Here is a 21,671-nt window from a genome sequence, read left to right as displayed (position 1 = left end):
ATCCATCCCTCCTTCTCTCCATCCATCCCTCCGTCCGTGCGCCTGTCCTTTCATCATGCAGTGGTTGTCTGTCTGCAGCCTGTTGGTGCTGCTGAGTGTTTTATCCCGGTCTCAGGCTCAGAACCAGATCTGTACCATCTTCACTGAGGCCAAGGAAGATGGATTCAAATCTTTGTGAGTAGTGCAGCCTAAAATTGCAGTAGTAGCTATGCCTTATATTTCAGTAGTAGGATGCCTCATATTGCAGAAGCAGTTATGTCTTATACTACAGTAGTCGGAGATATGCCTTATACTGCAGTAGTAGATATGCCTTATACTGCAGTAGTAGATATGCCTTATATTTCAGTAGTAGATATGCCTCATAATGCAGTAGTAGATATGCCTCATAATGCAGTAGTAGTAGATATGCCTCTTAATGCAGTAGTAGTAGTATGCCTCATATTGCAGTAGTAGATATGCCTTATACTGCAGTAGTAGCCATGCCTTATATTTCAGTAGTATATATGCCTCACATTGCAATAGTATATACGCCTCATATTGCAGTAGTAGTAGATATGCCTCATATTGCAGTAGTAGTATGCCTCATATTGCAGTAGTAGTAGATATGCCTCATAATGCAGTAGTTGTAGATATGCCTCATATTGCGGTAGTAGTATGCCTCATATTGCAGTAGTAGTAGATATGCCTCATAATGCAGTAGTAGTAGTATGCCTCATATTGCAGTAGTAGATATGCCTCATATTGCAATAGTAGATATGCCTCATATTGCATTAGTAGATATGCCTCATACTGCAGTAGTAGATATGAGGCATATTGCAGTAGTACACTATATACAGTTGAAGTCGGAAGTTTACATACACTTAGGTTGGAGTCATTAAAACTCGTTTTTCAACCAATCCAACCCCTTTCAACCACTTGGGACATCTACTTTGTGCAAGTCATTTTTCAAACAATTGTTTACAGACAGATTATTTCACTTATAATTCACTGTATCACAATTCCAGTGGGTCAGAAGTTTACATACACTAAGTTGACTGTCCCTTTGAACAGCTTGGGAAATTACAGAAAATGATGTCATGGCTTTAGAAGCTTCTGATAGGCTAATTTGTCACATGAGTTGACGCTGGAGAGACGAAGCAGGTACGGGGAGTAACATTTAATCAATAACGGACATAGAACGAGACAGGAACAGCGTCAGCATACAGAAAACAAAGACAAAAACAATCAATGCAGCAGTGGGGAACAGAGCTGGGGAACTGACAATTATAGGGGAAGAAATGAACAGGTGATAAGTGAGTCCAGGTGAGTCCAATAATGCTGATGCGCGTGACGAGGGAAGGTAGGTGTGCGTGATGGATGGCAGGAGTGCGTGATGCAAGGCAATCTGGCGCCTTCAAGCGCCAGGGGGAGGGAAGAGCGGGAGCAGACGTGACATAATTGACAACATTTGAGTCAATTGGAGGTGTACCTGTGGATGTATTTAAAGGCCTACCTTCAAACTCAGTGCCTCTTTGCTTGACATCATGGGAAAATCAAAAGAAATCGGAAGTCTACATACACCTTTGCCAAGTACATTTAAACTCAGTTTTTCACAATTCCTGACATTTAATCCTAGTAAAAAATCCCCTGTTTTAGGTAAATTAGGATCACCACTTTATTTTAAGAATGTGAGATGTCAGAATAACAGTAGAGAGAATGATTTATTTAAGCTTTTATTTCTTTCATCACATTCCCAGTGGGTCAGAAGTTTACATACACTCAATTAGTATTTGGTAGCATTGCCTATAAATTGTTTAACTTGGGTCAAACGTTTTGGGTAGCCTTCCACAAGCTTCCCACAATAAGTTGGGTGAATTTTGGCTCATTCCTCCTGACAGAGCTGGTGTAACTGAGTCAGGTTTGTAGGCCTCCTTGCTCGCACACACTTTTTCAGTTCTGCCCACACATTTTCTATAGGATTGAGGTCAGGGCTTTGTGATGGCCACTCCAATATCTTGACTTTGTTGTCCTTAAGCTATTTTGCCACAACTTTGGAAGTATGCTTGGGGTCATTGTCCATTTGGAAGACCCATTTGCGACCAAGCCTTAACTTCCTGACTGATGTCTTGAGATGTTGTTTCAATATATCCACATAATTTTCCTTCCTCATGATGCCATCTATTTTGTGAGGTGCACCAGTCCCTCCTGCAGCAAAGCACCCGCACAACATGATGCTGCCACCCCCGTGCTTCACGGTTGGGATGGTGTTCTTCAGCTTGCAATCCCCCCCTTTTTCCTCCAAACATAACGATGGTCATTATGGCCAAACAGTTATATTTTTGTTTCATCAGACCAGATGACATTTCTCCACAAAGTACAATCTTTGTCCCCATGTGCAGTTGCAAACCGTAGTCTGGCTTTTTTATTGCGGTTTTGGAGCAGTGGCTTCTTCCTTGCTGAGCGGCCTTTCAGGTTATTTCGATATAGGACTCGTTTTACTGTGGATATAGATACTTTTGTACCTGTTTCCTCCAGCATCTTCACAAGGTCCTTTGCTGTTGTTCTGGGATTGATTTGCACTTTTCGCACCAAAGTACGTTAATCTCTAGGAGACAGAACGCGTCTCCTTCCTGAGCGGTATGATGGCTGCGTGGTCCCATAGTGTTTATACTTGCGTACTATTGTTTGTAGAGATGAACGTGGTACCTTCAGGCATTTGGAAATTGCTCCCAAGGATGAACCAGACTTGTGGAGGTCTACAATTATTTTCTGAGGTCTTGGCTAATTTCTTTTGATTTTCCCATGATGTCAAGCAAAGAGGCACTGAGTTTGAAGGTAGGCCTTGAAATACATCCACAGGTACACCTCCAATTGACTCAAATGTTGTCAATTATGTCACGTCTGCTCCCGCTCTTCCCTCCCCCTGGCGCTTGAAGGCGCCAGATTGCCTTGCATCACGCACTCCTGCCATCCAAAAATTATGTCAATTAGCCTATCAGAAGCTTCTAAAGCCATGACATAATTTTATGGAATTTTTCAAGCTGTTTAAAGGTAGAGTCAACTTAGTGTTGACAAGGGCACTGCGTTCATCCACCTCTGGCCTGCTGTACCCCCTACCTCTGCGGAAGCACAGTTCCCGCTCAGCCCAGTCAAAACTGTTCGCTGCTCTGGCCCCCCAATGGTGGAACAAGCTCCCTCACGACGCCAGGACAGCGGAGTCAATCACCACCTTCCGTAGACACCTGAAACCCCACCTCTTTAAGGAATACCTGGGATAGGATAAAGTAATCCTTCTAACCCCCCCCCCCCAAAAAAAAAGATATAGATGTACTATTGTAAAGTGGTTGTTCCACTGGATATCATAAGGTGAATGAACCAATTTGTAAGTCGCTCTGGATAAGAGCGTCTGCTAAATGACGTAAATGTAAATGTATGTAAACTTCTGACCCACTGGAATTTTGATATGGTGAATTATGAGTGAAATAATCTGTCTGTAAACAATTGTTGGAAAAATGACTTGTGTCATGCACAAAGTAGATCGTTTGTTAACAAGAAATAGTTTGTTAACTATAGTTTGTTAACTATAGTTTCTTGTTAACAAAACTATAGTTTGTTAACAGGACATTTGTGGAGTGGTTGAAAAATGAGATTTAATGACTCCAACCTAAGTGTATGTAAACATCCGACTTCAACTGTATATATACAACCCTTCAGAAAGTATTCATACCCATTGACTTAGTCCACATTTTGTTGTGTTACATTCTGAATTCAACATGTATTAAATTGATCTACACACAAGAGGGACAGATCCATTATTATGATGGTTAGGTCTTTATATTGCCGCCCTGTTTCAGTAGGAGAGCAATCAATCCCTCTTTATGTGTCCAACAGTTTGACATTTATTTATAAGTAATTAAAACATGATAGTAATGGATCTTTCAGTAGTTCATAAACATTTTGGAATACCATCGAGACCAGGGATTTTCCCCATTTGAAATGAATCAATATAAATGGCAAACTGTCAGACATACAAAAAGAAGGGACTGATCTCTCTGCTACTGAAGCAGGAGCCAGGGGGGCAATATAAAGAACCAGTCTCTTGAAAAAAATTTGAAGCCCCACACTTCAATGTTGTGATTCAAAAATATTGGCAAAATGTATTTCTCATAGAATAAAAAGGTCCTACCGGACATTATTCATCACGATCAGACAGGATTCTTAAAAGGAAGATATATTGGAGACAACATTAGACAACTACAAGAAATAATGGAAAACTATCAGAATGCAGGGAAACTAAGTATAATCTTTATGGCAGATCTTAAGAAAACATTTCATACAGTACGTCTAGAATCTGTTTATAAGTGCCTGGATTTTTTCAACTTTATAGAATATCTCATAAAGTGGGTAGAAGTCATGTACAATAATATGTCAAAAATTAAATAAGGGTTACTTCTCTGAGAATTTTGAATTGTCAAGAGGTGGAAAACAAGGTTTTCCTCTGTCACCTTACCTATTTATTAAGGCCATTGAATTGCTTTAAAAAAGAGATTAGAGACAAAATGATCAATGTACCCTGATGATTCTCTTTGAGTCCTCAATCTTCAACCTTGAAGGGCCATATTGAAGACTTTGATAATTTAACCAGTTTCTCTAGACTTAAACCCAACTATGATAAGAGATAATATGATAATACTATATTAAGGATTGGGTCTCTAAAAGATGCAAACTTTAAATCCCGATTAAATGGGTGCATGGTGAAGTCGATGTGCTTGGTGTACATATCCTGCAAAAGTTGAATAATCTTTGCAACTATTCACTTTGATCAAAAACAGCAAAATATATAGAATCTTAAAACCGTGGAGAGGGAAAACACCCATCCATTTACGGGAAGATTACCCTGATAAATTCTCTAGCCATATCGCAGTTTACATATTTATTAATTAATTTACTGACTCCAAAGGGAATCATTTTTCAAATCATGTGAGGAAATATTATTTCCCTTTATTTGGAATGGCACACCAGATAAAATTTAATGAGCATATTTACATAACGAACATGAGTTTGGAGGGTTAAAACTATTAAATATTAAGGCCTCTCTCTTAAAGCCTCCATTGTACCCCAAAAAATTCTAAATCCAAATTGGTTTTCTAGCAAGCTACTGAGAGAGGACCATCCTATGTTTAAAAGCGGGCTCTTTGCCTTTTTGCTGTTTAAAACCTTAGCTGTAAGTAGCAGTAGAAGTATTGTTGTCCGGGACGGGACGGTAGGGTAGGGAGAAAAAGTATGACAAAACATTTTTTTATTTAACTCGGCAAGTCAGTAAGAACAAATAATTATTTACAATGACAGCCTAGGAACAGTGGGTTAACTGCCTTGTTCAGGGGCAGAACGACAGATTTTCCCTTGTCAGCTCGGGGATTCGATCCAGCAACCTTTCGGTTACTGACCCAATGCTCTAACCACAAATAACAATGAGTTCAGTCAGTAAACTGCACTGTGTGTTCATGTTTTGGTATAATGCATCATCTGACTGTGTGTGTGTGTGTGTGTGTGTGTGTGTGTGTGTGTGTGTGTGTGTGTGTGTGTGTGTGTGTGTGTGTGTGTGTGTGTGTGTGTGTGTGTGTGTGTGTGTGTGTGTGTGTGTGTGTGTGTGTGTGTGTGTGTGTGTGTGTGTGTGTAGGATCCTTGTAGGGCTGGCTCAGAATCTTCCCGATAGTACGTTGGGTGACTTGGTGCCTCTCATCGCAGAGGCCTTAGCCATGGGCGTCAAATGCTGCTCAGACACTCCTCCAGAGGACTGCGAAAGAGATGTGGTGAGAGACACCTATCATTTCATCATCCTTATCATACCCCATCATCCTTATCATACCTCATTAACCTTAGCACACCTCATCAACCTTAGCACACCCTATAATCCTTATCATACCCCATCGCCCTTATCATACCCCATCATCCTTATCATACTGCATCAACCTTAGCACACCTCATCAACCTTAGCACACCTCATCAACCTTAGCACATCCCATCATCCTTATCACACCTCATCATCCTTATCATACCCCATCATCCTTATCGCATCTCATCCTTATCACACCTCATCATCCTTATCACACCTCATCATCCTTATCATACCCCATCATCCTTATCATACCCCATCATCCTTATCACACCTCATCATCCTTATCACACCTCATCATCCTTATCATACCCCATCATCCTTATCATACCCCATCATCCTTATCACACCTCATCATCCTTATCATATGCCATCATCCTTATCATACCTCATCATCCTTATCACACCTCATCAACCGTATCACACCTCATTATCCTTATCACACCTCATCAACCATATCACACCTCATCATCCTTATCACACCCCATCATCCTTATCACACCTCATCATCCTTATCATACCCCATCATCCTTATCACTCCCCATCATCCTTATCACACCTCATCATCCTTATCACACCCCATCATCCTTATCACACCTCATCATCCTTATCACACATCATCATCCTTATCACACCCCATCATCCTTATCACACCTCATCACCCTTATCATACCTCATCATCCTTATCACTCCCCATCATCCTTATCACACCCCATCATCCTTATCACACTCCATCATCCTTATCACACCCCATCATCCTTATCACACCTCATCATCCTTATCATATGCCATCATCCTTATCACACGTCATCATCCTCATCACACCTAACCATCCTTATTACACCTCATCCCCCTTATCACACCTCATCACTCTTATCATACCTCATCAACCTTATCACACCCCATCATCCTTATCACACCCCATCATCCTTAACACACCCCTTCATCCTTATCACACCTCATCATCCTTATCATATGCCATCATCCTTATCACACCTCATCATCCTTATCACACCTAATCATCCTTATCACACCTCATCACCCTTATCACACCTCATTACCCTTATCATACCCCATCATCCTTATCACACCCCATCATCCTTATCACACCCATCATCCTTATCACACCTCATCACCCTTATTATATGCCATCATCCTTATCACACCTCATCATCTTTATCATACCTCATCATCCTTATCATACCCCATCGTCCTTATCACACCCCATCATCCTTATCACACCCATCATCCTTATCACACCTCATCACCCTTATCATATGCCATCATCCTTATCACACCTCATCATCTTTATCATACCTCATCATCCTTATCATACCCCATCATCCTTATCACACCCCATCATCCTTATCACACCCAATCATCCTTATCACACCCCATCATCCTTATCATACCTCATCATCCTTATCATAACCCATCTTCCTTATCACATCTCATCCTTATCACACCTCATCATCCTTATCACACCTCATCATCCTTATCATACCCCATCATCCTTATCATACCCCATCATCCTTATCACACCTCATCACCCTTATCATATGCCATCATCCTTATCACACCTCATCATCTTTATCATACCTCATCATCCTTATCATACCCCATCATCCTTATCACACCCCATCATCCTTATCACACCCATCATCCTTATCACACCTCATCACCCTTATCATATGCCATCATCCTTATCACACCTTATCATCTTTATCATACCTCATCTTCCTTATCATACCCCATCATCCTTATCACACCCCATCATCCTTATCACACCCAATCATCCTTATCACATCCCATCATCCTTATCATACCTCATCATCCTTATCATAACCCATCTTCCTTATCACATCTCATCCTTATCACACCTCATCATCCTTATCACACCTCATCATCCTTATCATACCCCATCATCCTTATCATACCCCATCATCCTTATCACACCTCATCACCCTTATCATATGCCATCATCCTTATCACACCTTATCATCTTTATCATACCTCATCTTCCTTATCATACCCCATCATCCTTATCACACCCCATCATCCTTATCACACCCAATCATCCTTATCACATCCCATCATCCTTATCATACCTCATCATCCTTATCATAACCCATCTTCCTTATCACATCTCATCCTTATCACACCTCATCATCCTTATCACACCTCATCATCCTTATCATACCCCATCATCCTTATCATACCCCATCATCCTTATCACACCTCATCACCCTTATCATATGCCATCATCCTTATCACACCTCATCATCTTTATCATACCTCATCATCCTTATCATACCCCATCATCCTTATCACACCCCATCATCCTTATCACACCCATCATCCTTATCACACCTCATCACCCTTATCATATGCCATAATCCTTATCACACCTCATCATCTTTATCATACCTCATCATCCTTATCATACCCCATCATCCTTATCACACCCCATCATCCTTATCACACCCAATCATCCTTATCACACCCCATCATCCTTATCATACCTCATCATCCTTATCATACCCCATCTTCCTTATCACATTTCATCCTTATCACACCTCATCATCCTTATCACACCTCATCATCCTTATCATACCCCATCATCCGTATCATACCCCATCATCCTTATCACACCTCATCATCCTTATCATATGCCATCATCCTTATCATACCTCATCATCCTTATCCCACCTCATCAACCGTATCACACCTCATCATCCTTATCACACAACTTTACATTTAACATTTGGCCAGCCTGGCCAGGGGTAGGTAGGGGCCAGAGAGGGGCCAGAGATGGGGCCAGGGATAGGGGCCAGATGTAGGGCCCAAAGGTAGAGCCCAAAGAAAGGGGCCAGAGGTAGGGGTAGGTATGGAATTGGGCATTAGTGACTAATATTTCCAGTCAGTGTTTGTTTCAGTTGAAACTGTTCTGATATAATAGCACTCTTTGCTGGCTAAACGGTGTACTCCTATTTGTGTGTGTGTGTGTGTGTGTGTGTGTGTGTGTGTGTGTGTGTGTGTGTGTGTGTGTGTGTGTGTGTGTGTGTGTGTGTGTGTGTGTGTGTGTGTGTGTGTGTGTGTGTGTGTGTGTGTGTGTGTGTGTGTGTGTGCGCAGGCGGACCTGTTCCAGAGCGCGGTGTGTTCCTCTGAGACCCTGGTGGAGAAGAACGATCTGAAGATGTGCTGTGAGAAGACTGCCGCTGAGAGGACACACTGCTTTGTGGACCACAAGGCCAAGGTAGAATGGACCACCCCTCCCTCTGAGCCAGGTTCCTATCTAGGTTTCTTCCTTCTGCTTCTGCTTGCTCTTTGGGGTGTAGACTGGGTTACTGGAAAACAATATAACAACTGATGAAGTAAAAAAGGCATTATGGATACATTTGACTGATTGATTGAGTGGTTGATTGATTGATTGTAGATTCCTCGGGACCTGTCCCTCAAAGCTGAGCTGCCCGCTGCAGACCAGTGTGAAGACTTCAAGAAGGACCACAAGGCTTTTGTTGGGAGGTAAGTGTCCACACTCGACTAGAGACCACACCATTAACTAGAGACCACACCATCAACTAGAGACTACACCATCGACTAGAGACCACACCATTAACTAGAGACCACACCATCAACTAGAGACTACACCATCGACTAGAGACCACACCATCGACTAGAGACCACACCATCGACTAGAGACCACACCATCGACTAGAGACCACACCATCAACTAGAGACCACACCATCGACTAGAGACCACACCATCAACTAGAGACCACAACATCAACTAGAGACTACACCATCGACTAGAGACCACACCATCGACTAGAGACCACACCGTCGACTTGAGACCGCACCATCGACTAGAGACCACACCGTCGACTAAAGACAACACCATCGACTAGACACCACACCATGGACTTGAGACCACACCATCAATTAGAGACTACACAATCAACCTGAGACCACACCATTGACTTGAGACCATCGACTTGAGACCATTGACTTGAGACCCCACCATCGACTAGTTACCACACCATCGACTAGAGACCACACAATCAACTAGAGACCACACCATCGACTAGAGACCACACCGTCGACTAGAGACCACACCATTGACTAGAGACCACACCATCGACTAAAAACCACACCATCGACTAGAGACCACACCATCGACTAGTGACCACACCATCGACTAAAAACCACACCATCGACTAGAGACCACACCATCGACTAGTGACCACACCATCGACTAGTGACCACACCATCGACTAGAGACCACACCATCGACTTGAGACTACACCATCGACTAGAGACCACACCATGGACTTGAGACCACACCATCGATTAGAGACTACACAATCAACCTGAGACCACACCATCGACTTGAGACCATCGACTTGAGACCATTGACTTGAGTTCACACCATCGACTAGTTACCACACCATTGACCTGAGACCACACCATTGACCTGAGACCACACCATCGATCTGAGACCATCGACTAAAAACCACACCATCGACTAGAGACTACACCATCAACTAGAGACCACACCATCAACTTGAGACCACACAATTGACTAGAGACCACACCATCGACTAAAAACCACACCATCGACTAAAAACCACACCATCGACTAGAGACCACACCATCAACTAGAGACCACACCATCAACTTGAGACCACACAATTGACTAGAGACCACACCATCGACTAGAGACCACACTGTCGACTAGAGACCACACCGTCGACTAGAGACCACACCATCAACTAGAGCCTACACGCACCATCAACTAGAGACCACACCATCGACTAGAGACCACACCGTCGACTAGAGACCACACCATCAACTAGAGCCTACACGCACCATCAACTAGAGCCCACACCATCAACTAGAGACCACACCATCGACGTGAGACCATCGACTTGAGACCATTGACTAGAGACCCCACCATCAACTAGAGACCACACCATCGACTTGAGACCACACCATCGACTTGAGACCCCACCATCAACAGGCCCCCTCGACGAGCCACCCACGACGGCCACCCTCGACGGACCCCCTCACTGAGACCCCCTCACCGAGCCACCCTCCGAGCCCCCTCGCTGAGACCCCCCCCGAGCCCACACCATCCGGACTACCCGACGCCCCCTCGGCAGGCTACACCATCAACTAGAGACCACACCATGGACTTGAGACCACACCATCGATTAGAGCCTACACCATCAACCTGAGACGACACCATCGACGTGAGACCACACCATCGACTTGAGACCACACCATCGACTTGAGACCCAACCATCAACTAGAGACCACACCATCGACTTGAGACCACACCATCGACTTGAGACCCCACCATCAACTAGAGACCACACCATCGACTTGAGACCACACCATCGACTAGAGACCACAACGTCGACTAGAGACCACACCGTCGACTAGAGACCACACCATCGACTAAAACCACACCATCGACTAAAACCACACCATCAACTAGAGACTACACCATCGACTAGAGACCACACCATGGACTTGAGAACCACACCATCGACTAGACACCACACCATGGACTTGAGACTACACCATCGACTAGAGACTACACCATGGACTTGAGACCACACCGTCGACTAGTGACCCCACCATCGACTAGTGACCACACCATCAACCTGAGACCACACCATCGACTAGAGACAACACCATCGACTAGAGACCACACCATCGACTAGTTACCACACCATCGACTAGAGACAACACCATCGACTAGAGACCACACCATAGACTAAAACCACACCATCGACTAAAACACACCATCGACTAGTTACCACACCGTCGAATAGAGACCACACCGTCGACTAGAGACCACACCATCAACTAAAACCACACCATCGACTAAAAACACACCATCGACTAGAGACTACACCATCAACTAGAGACCACAACGTCGACTAGAGACCACAACGTCGACTAGAGACCACACCATCGACTAAAACCACACCATCGACTAAAACCACACCATCAACTAGAGACTACACCATCGACTAGAGACCACACCATGGACTTGAGAACCACACCATCGACTAGACACCACACCATGGACTTGAGACTACACCATCGACTAGAGACTACACCATGGACTTGAAACCACACCATCGATTAGAGACTACACAATCAACCTGAGACCACACCATCAACCTGACACCACACCATCGACGTGAGACCATCGACTAGAGACCATTGACTAGAGACCCCACCATCGACTTGAGACCACACCATCGACTAGAGACTACACCATAAACTAGAGACCAGACCACGGACTTGAGCCCACACCATCGATTAGAGACTACACCATCAACCTGAGACCACACCGTCGACTTGAGACCATCGACTTGAGACCATTGACTTTAGTCCACACCATCGACTAGTTACCACACCATTGACCTGAGACCACACCATCGATTAGACCACACCGTCGACTAGAGACCATACCATCGACTAGAGACCACAACCATCGACTAGAGACCACACCATCAACCTGAGACCACACCATCGACTAGAGACCACACCATCGACTAGAGACCACAACCATCGACTAGAGACCACACCATCAACTAGAGACCATCGACCTGAGACCACCGACTTGAGACCACACCATCGACTAGAGACCACACCATCGACTAGAGACCACACCATCGACTAGAGACCACACCGTCGACTAGAGACCACACCATCGACTAGAGACCACACCATTGACTTGAGACCATCGACTTGAGACCATTGACTAGAGACCCCACCATCAGCTAGAGACCACACAATTGACTAGAGACCCCCCCCCCCCTTAAACTAGAGACCACACCATCGACTAGAGACCACACCGTCGACTAGAGACCACACCATCGACTAGAGACCACACCGTCGACTAGAGACCACACCGTCAACTACAGACCACACCATCGACTAGAGACCACACCATCAACTAGAGACCATCGACCTGAGACCACCGACTTGAGACCATACCATCGACTAGAGACCACACCATCGACTAGAGACCACACCATCGACTAGAGACCACACCGTCGACTAGAGACCACACCATCGACTAGAGACCACACCATCGACTAGAGACCACACCATCGACTAGAGACCACACCGTCGACTAGAGACCACACCGTCGACTAGAGACCACACCATCGACTAGAGACCACACCGACGACTAGAGACCACACCGTCAACTACAGACCACACCGTCGACTAGAGACCACACCATTGATTAGAGACCACACCATCAACTTGAGACTACACCATCGACTTGAGACTACACCATCTACTAGAGACCACACCATGGACTTGAGACCACACCATCGATTAGAGACTACACAATCAACCTAAGACCACACCATCGACTTGAGACCATCAACTTGATACCATTTACTTGAGTCCACACCATCGACTAGTTACCACACCATTGACCTGAGACCACACCATAGATTAGACCACACCGTCGACCTGAGACCATCGACTAAAAACCACACCATCGACTAGAGACCACACCATCAACTAGAGACCACACCATCGACTTGAGACCACACAATTGACTAGAGACCACACCATTGACTAAAAACCACACCATCGACTAAAAACCAGACCATCGACTAGAGACCACACCATCGACTAGAGACCACACCATCAACTTGAACCTACACCATCGACTTGAGACCACACCATCGACTAGAGACCACACCGTCGACTAGAGACCACACCGTCGACTAGAGACCACACCATCAACTAGAGACTACACCCACCATGAACTAGAGACCACACCATCGACTAGAGATCACACCATGGACTTGAGCCCACACCATCAACTAGAGACTACACCAGACTTGAAACCACACCATCGGCTAGAGACTACACCATCAACAAGAGACCACACCATGGACTTGAGACCACACCATCGATTAGAGCCTACACCATCAACCTGAGACGACACCATCGACGTGAGACCATCGACTTGAGACCATTGACTAGAGACCCCACCATCAACTAGAGACCACACCATCGACTTGAGACCACACCATCGACTTGAGACCCCACCATCAACTAGAGACCACACCATCGACTTGAGACCACACCATCGACTAGTGACCACACCATCAACTAGAGAGCACACCATCAACCTGAGACCACACCATCAACTAGAGACCACACCATCGACTTGAGACCACACCATCGACTAGTGACCACACCATCAACCTGAGACCACACCATCGACTAGAGACAACACCATCGACTAGAGACCACACCATCGACTAGTTACCACACCATCGACTAGAGACAACACCATCGACTAGAGACCACACCATAGACTAAAACCACACCATCGACTAAAACACACCATCGACTAGTTACCACACCATCGACTAAAACCACACCATCGACTAAAACCACACAATTGACTAGAGACCACACCATTAACTAGAGACCACACTATCAACTAGAGACTACACCATCGACTAGAGACCACACAATTGACTAGAGACCACACCATTAACTAGAGACCACACCATTGACATGAGACCATCGACTTGAGACCATTGACTAGAGACCCCACCATCAACTAGAGACCACACAATTGACTAGAGACCACACCATCGACTTGAGACTACACCATCGACTAGAGACCACACCATTGACTAGAGACCACACCATCGACTTGAGACTACACCATCGACTAGAGACCATCGACTTGAGACCACACCAGCTAAAATTCTGTTTTAGGCCACTGAGCTATATGGAGTGTTTTTCGGGAATTTACTGAGTGTGTGTGTGCGCGTGTGTTTCAGGTTCATCTTCAAGTTCTCCAAGAGTAACCCGATGCTACCCCCACATGTGGTCCTGGCTATCGCCAAAGGTTATGGAGAGGTTCTGACTACATGCTGTGGAGAGGCTGAGGCCCAGACCTGCTTCGACACCAAGGTCAGGAGGTGTCTCAGATCGCACCCTATTTTCTATACAGTACACTACTTTTGATTAGAACCCTATGAGAGAATAGGGTGCCATTTTGGATGCATTCTCTCTCTCAATTCAATTCAACCATATTTATTGGCATGGACAGATAAAGCACCTACAAAGCCAACGTAAACGTTCTCTCTCTCTCTTTTCCAGAAAGCTACTTTCCAACACGCCATCGCGAAACGCGTGGCTGAACTCAAGTCCCTGTGCATTGTCCACAAGAAATATGGAGACCGCGTTGTCAAGGCCAAGTAGGACACGTCAATCTAAAACTCTATGGTTCTAATTGGCTGAGAGCCAGGAGAGCCCGCCCTTGGGCCAGTCCCATTGGTTGATGTGTGTGTCTGTTTGTTCTAACAGGAAGCTGGTTCAGTACAGTCAGAAGATGCCTCAGGCCTCTTTCCAGGAGATGGCAGGCATGGTAGACAAGATCGTAGCGACTGTTGCCCCCTGCTGCAGCGGAGACATGGTCACATGCATGAAGGAGAGGGTAAACTATGTCTTCTCTCTATTCCTCTCTTTTATTGGTGTATTTCTCTTTTAGTTCCTCCTCTCTTTTAACACTCTATCATTTCCGTTTTAAACTTTCACTCTCTGTCTCTCACCTCTCAACCTCTCACTCTCTCACTCCTCACTGTCTCACCTCTTAGCCTATTACCTCCCACCTCTCAGCCTCTTAGACTCTCAGCCTCTCACCTCTTAGCCTCTCACCTCTCAGCCTCTCACTCTCCCACCTCTCAGCCTCTCACTCTCTCAGCCTCTCACTCTCTCACCTCTCACTTTCTCACCTCTCAGCCTCTCACTCTCTCACCTCTCACTCTCTCACCTCTCAGCCTCTCAGCCTCTCACTCTCACCTCTCATCTCTCACCTCTCAGCCTCTCACTCTCTCACCTCTCAGCCTCTCACCTCTTAGCCTCACACTCTCTCAGCCTCTCACCCCTCATCCTCTCACTCTCTCACCTCTCAACCTCTCACTCTCTCACCCTCTCACCCTCTCATTCTGTTGGATGTATGTGTGTGTGTGTCTGCATATACATGTATTTGTGTCCCTGACTCTTCCTGCCTGTGTGTGTGTGTGTACCCCCCAAACAGAAGACCCTGGTGGATGAGGTGTGTGCTGATGAGAGTGTGTTGTCTCGCGCGGCGGGTCTGTCTGCATGCTGTAAGGAGGATGCAGTACACAGAGGGTCCTGTGTTGAGGCCATGAAGCCAGACCCTAAGCCAGACGGTCTGTCTGAGCACTATGACGTTCACGCTGACATAGCAGCAGTCTGCCAGACCTTTACCAAGACCCCGGATGTAGCCATGGGGAAGTATGTATTTACGCACATCCATACGTGCATGCAGACACACACACACACACACACACACACACACATCTGGAAAAGCTGCCTATACACACACAATTCTGACTTTGTATGGGGTGTTGCTATTGGCTAAACGACTGTGTACGGTCTGTCCTGATTGGCTGTCTGACTACTGACTCTCTGTATATGGTCTGTCCTGATTGGCAGGTTGGTCTATGAGATCTCAGTGCGTCACCCTGAGTCGTCTCAGCAGGTGATTCTGAGGTTCGCCAAGGAGGCTGAGCAGGCCTTGCTCCAGTGCTGTGACATGGAGGACCACGCAGAGTGTGTCAAAACCGCTGTATGTATTACCCATGTGTTATTTCCATAGTAACCCCAACCCAAGACCAATTCCCTTTGGAGACAACAAAGTTGATCATGTCTTATCTTCTCTTATCAGAAGACCTGGCTAGTTACACTATATATCAGTCTGTGATGATGAGTAACCTGGCTAGTTATACTATATATCAGTTTGTGATGATGTGTAACCTGGCTAGTTATACTATATATCAGTCTGTGATGATGAGTAACCTGGCTAGTTACAGTGTGATGATGAGTAACCTGGCTAGTTACACTATATATCAGTCTGTGATGATGAGTAACCTGGCTAGTTACAGTGTGATGATGAGTAACCTGGCTAGTTACACTATATATCAGTCTGTGATGATGAGTAACCTGGCTAGTTACAGTGTGATGATGAGTAACCTGGCTAGTTACACTATATATCAGTCTGTGATGATGAGTAACCTGGCTAGTTACAGTGTGATGATGAGTAACCTGGCTAGTTATACTATATATCAGTCTGTGATGATGAGTAACCTGGCTAGTTACAGTGTGATGATGAGTAACCTGGCTAGTTATACTATATATCAGTCTGTGATGATGAGTAACCTGGCTAGTTACAGTGCGATGATGAGTAACCTGGCTAGTTACACTATATATCAGTCTGTGATGATGAGTAACCTGGCTAGTTACACTATAAGTTACACTATATATCAGTCTGTGATGATGAGTAACCTGGCTAGTTACAGTGCGATGATGAGTAACCTGGCTAGTTATACTATATATCAGTCTGTGATGATGTGTAACCTGGCTAGTTATACTATATATCAGTCTGTGATGATGTGTAACCTGGCTAGTTATACTATATATCAGTCTGTGATGATGAGTAACCTGGCTAGTTATACTATATATTAGTCTGTGATGATGAGTAACCTGGCTAGTTACACTATATATCAGTCTGTGATGATGAGTAACCTGGCTAGTTATACTATATATCAGTCTGTGATGATGAGTAACCTGGCTAGTTACACTATATATCAGTCTGTGATGATGAGTAACCTGGCTAGTTACAGTGTGATGATGAGTAACCTGGCTAGTTACACTATATATCAGTCTGTGATGATGAGTAACCTGGCTAGGTACACTATATATCAGTCTGTGATGATGAGTAACCTGGCTAGTTACAGTGTGATGATGAGTAACCTGGCTAGTTACACTATATATCAGTCTGTGATGATGAACTACCTAGCTGGTTACAGTGTAATGATTGCCTTGACCTGAATACTTGCGTTAGCTCCCTGAGCTAATAGTTGATGGTTGTTGGCTTTAACTCAGCAGGCTAGCACTGAATCCATAGTATGTTTAGACCATAATAATGGCCTCTGCCCCATCATGTGGCATCATGCCAACTGTATGAATGGTTCTGTCTCCAGCTGGCAGGCAGTGATATTGATAAGAAGATCACTGATGAGACGGACTACTACAAGAAGATGTGTGCTGCTGAGGCTGCTGTGAGCGATGACAACTTTGAGAAGAGGTGAGGGGTCACGCTTTAACACAGAGATATTGAAGATCAAAGTAGATGAGATTCATGTTATATGGGATCTTAAATATCACCTAACAACTTACCGACAGATGTTTTTATGGGTGAATTGATCGTTACTTTATGGCTTATTAATAGTTTATGAATGGTTCATTTATATTTAATTCATTACTATGTAATGACAATTAACTCCTCCTCTTCCTCCACCTCCTCCTCCTCCTCTTCCTCCTCCTCTTCCTCCTCCTCCTCTTCCTCCACCTCTTCCTCCACCTCCTCCTCCATCTCCTCCTCCTTCAGTATGATGGTGTACTACACCAGGATAATGCCCCAGGCCTCCTTCGACCAGCTCCACATGGTGTCAGAGACAGTGCATGATGTCCTCCATGCCTGCTGCAAGGACGAGCCAGGCCACTTCGTCCTGCCTTGCGCAGAGGAGAAGGTCTGACACACACACACACGCAAGCACACACACAAATGCACGCAAGCACACACACACACACACACGCATATAAGCACACACATACGCAAGCACACAAATACAGACAGAGGTCTGACACACACACCTCCTCCCTACCTTTCCCTCCACTACCCCCTCCCTCCACTACCCCCTCCCTCCACTATCCCCTCCCTCCACGTCTCCCTAGACATGTCACATCCTCTCATTTTAAATCACTCTGCTCTTCCCAGTGTTGACCCCTCCTCTTTCTGTCTCTGTCACCACAGCTGACCAACACCATGTACTGTACTCTACTCTACTGTACTCTGCTCTACTGTACTGTACTCTGCTCTACTCTACCGTACTCTACTGTACTCTGCTCTACTCTACCGTACTCTACTGTACTCTGCTCTACTCTACCGTACTCTACTGTACTCTGCTCTACTGTACTGTAGTGTGCTCTACTCTACTCTACTTTACTCTGCTCTACTCTACTGTACTCTACTGTACTCTGCTCTACTCTACCGTACTCTACCGTACTCTACTGTACTCTGCTCTACTCTACCGTACTCTACTGTACTCTGCTCTACTCTACCGTACTCTACTGTACTCTGCTCTACTGTACTGTACTGTGCTCTACTCTACTCTACTCTACTTTACTCTGCTCTACTCTACTGTACTCTACTGTACTCTGCTCTACTCTACTGTACTCTACTCTACTGTACTGTACTCTAATGTACTCTACTGTACTGTACTCTACTGTACTCTACTGTACTGTACTCTGCTCTACTCTACTGTACTCTACCGTACTCTACTGTACTCTGCTCTACTGTACTGTACTCTAATGTACTCTACTGTACTGTACTCTACTGTACTCTGCTCTACTGTACTCTGCTCTACTGTACTGTACTCTAATGTACTCTACTCTACTGTACTGTACTCTACTGTACTGTACTCTGCTCTACTCTGCTCTACTCTACATGACCCATTGACATCTTCCTCCATGTGGCCTCTCCACAGCTGACCGACGCCATCGACGCCACATGTGACGACTATGACCCCTCCAGCATTAACCCCCACATCGCCCACTGCTGCAACCAGTCCTATTCCATGAGGAGACACTGCATCCTGGCCATCCAGCCTGACACAGAGTTCACGCCCCCAGAGCTGGATGCCAGCAGCTTCCACATGGGCCCCGAGCTCTGCACCAAGGACAGCAAGGATCTGCTGCTCTCTGGGAAGAAGTGAGTAAGATATATTACCAACGCACTGTGAATAAACACGTGGGCACAAATTAAACACACGTAGGCATGAAACTAACACACACACACATACACACACACATACACACACTCCAACTCATTTTTTTATGTGTGTGTTTGTGTGTGTGTGTGTGTGTGTGTGTATATGTGTGTGTGTCTCCTCAGACTACTGTACGGTGTGGTCAGACATAAGACCACCATCACTGAGGATCATCTGAAGACCATCTCTACTAAATATCACACCATGAAGGATAAGTGCTGTGCTGCTGAGGACCAAGCAGCATGCTTCACTGAGGAGGTAAACACTCACTGCTCCATACTGATCACATGTTCAAACCTTTTCATCTTTATTGTAGAAAAGATCACTCAAAACACCATATTACCTTAAGACTGTTTGTGTGACTGTTTCTGTTCAGATACCTTTTCCTCCTTCCAGTCATGTTTCATTAAGAGGTGGTACAGAACAGTAAAGAGAAAACATCATGTTTCATTAAGAGAGGTGGTACAGAACAGTAAAGAGAAAACATCATGTTTCATTAAGAGGTGGTACAGAACAGTAAAGAGAAAACATCATGTTTCATTAAGAGGTGGTACAGAACAGTAAAGAGAAAACATCATGTTTCATTAAGAGGTGGTACAGAACAGTAAAGAGAAAACATCATGTTTCATTAAGAGGTGGTACAGAACAGTAAAGAGAAAACATCATGTTTCATTAAGAGGTGGTACAGAACAGTAAAGAGAAAACATCATGTTTCATTAAGAGGTGGTACAGAACAGTAAAGAGAAAACATCATGTTTCATTAAGAGGTGGTACAGAACAGTAAAGAGAAAACATCATGTTTCATTAAGAGGTGGTACAGAACAGTAAAGAGAAAACATCATGTTTCATTAAGAGGTGGTACAGAACAGTAAAGAGAAAACATCATGTTTCATTAAGAGGTGGTACAGAACAGTAAAGAGAAAACATCATGTTTCATTAAGAGGTGGTACAGAACAGTAAAGAGAAAACATCATGTTTCATTAAGAGGTGGTACAGAACAGTAAAGAGAAAACATCATGTTTCATTAAGAGGTGGTACAGAACAGTAAAGAGAAAACATCATGTTTCATTAAGAGGTGGTACAGAACAGTAAAGAGAAAACATCATGTTTCATTAAGAGGTGGTACAGAACAGTAAAGGGAAAACATTCATTGATTCTAACAACTGATCACCTTGTTTTCTCCTACAGGCACCCAAGCTGGTTTCTGAGAGTGCCGAGCTGGTCAAGGTTTAGGATAGAATTTTGATGATTTTAATTTCAAAAGATGAACTGATGATTTAAAACAATAAAAATAAAATGAAGGTTCTGTCTGTATCGATCCATCTACCTCCCCAGCCTACATTTACACCACGGTGACCTCATCCTCCTATCCGCAACGTCTTGTCATCCACTCATAAGTCTGTCTATCAGTGATCTGTGATTGACTCATAAGCCTTACAGCCTATCCTCATCAAACCTCTATCTAGGATGAATCACACCACTGGTTAATTTCTGATAGACATGAATGACTCCTGTCAATCAAATACATTAATAACTGAATAAAGTCATGTTTATCAACTGTATTACTGCCGTGGATATTTATTTATTATGTGGTAGGAGGATTCTCAAGACTTTAATACTTGTCCATGAGTTAGTTTCATTATGACAATCTCACCATTTTAACCCAGGAGTTTTCTTAGAACTGTTTATTCATTATTTATGTGTCCATGGCTCCCTGGATAGTTGATTACAGCCACTGTGTCTTGTCACCCCTTTATGGTTTATAGAAGACATGACATGAAGCAACTTCCTGGTATATGTACGGTGCATTAGAGTGGTGGAAATATATACACTACCGGTCAAAAGTTTTAGAACACCTACTCATTCAAGGGTTT

At 44.5% G+C, this 21,671-nt stretch overlaps 1 protein-coding gene across 1 annotated transcript; it reads left to right on the top strand.

The window, feature by feature from the left end:
* LOC100136922 (serum albumin 2) lies at positions 1–21,359 on the top strand. The gene is given in 14 exon segments (NM_001123692.1): positions 1–174; positions 5,660–5,792; positions 9,009–9,131; positions 9,312–9,400; positions 14,719–14,851; positions 15,041–15,138; positions 15,248–15,377; positions 15,981–16,201; positions 16,403–16,535; positions 17,950–18,053; positions 18,357–18,498; positions 19,516–19,739; positions 19,923–20,055; positions 20,986–21,359. Coding segments are annotated over 14 exon segments (1,827 nt in total). The 5' UTR covers positions 1–55; the 3' UTR covers positions 21,031–21,359.
* Positions 21,360–21,671: the final 312 nt, after the last annotated feature.

This window comes from Salmo salar, chromosome 01 (genome assembly GCF_965601325.2).
Source record: "Salmo salar chromosome 01, fSalSal1, whole genome shotgun sequence".
Classification (NCBI taxonomy): domain Eukaryota; kingdom Metazoa; phylum Chordata; class Actinopteri; order Salmoniformes; family Salmonidae; genus Salmo; species Salmo salar.
The sequence above is the reverse complement of the archived record's forward strand: the minus strand, read 5'-3'. Positions and strand labels throughout refer to the sequence as shown.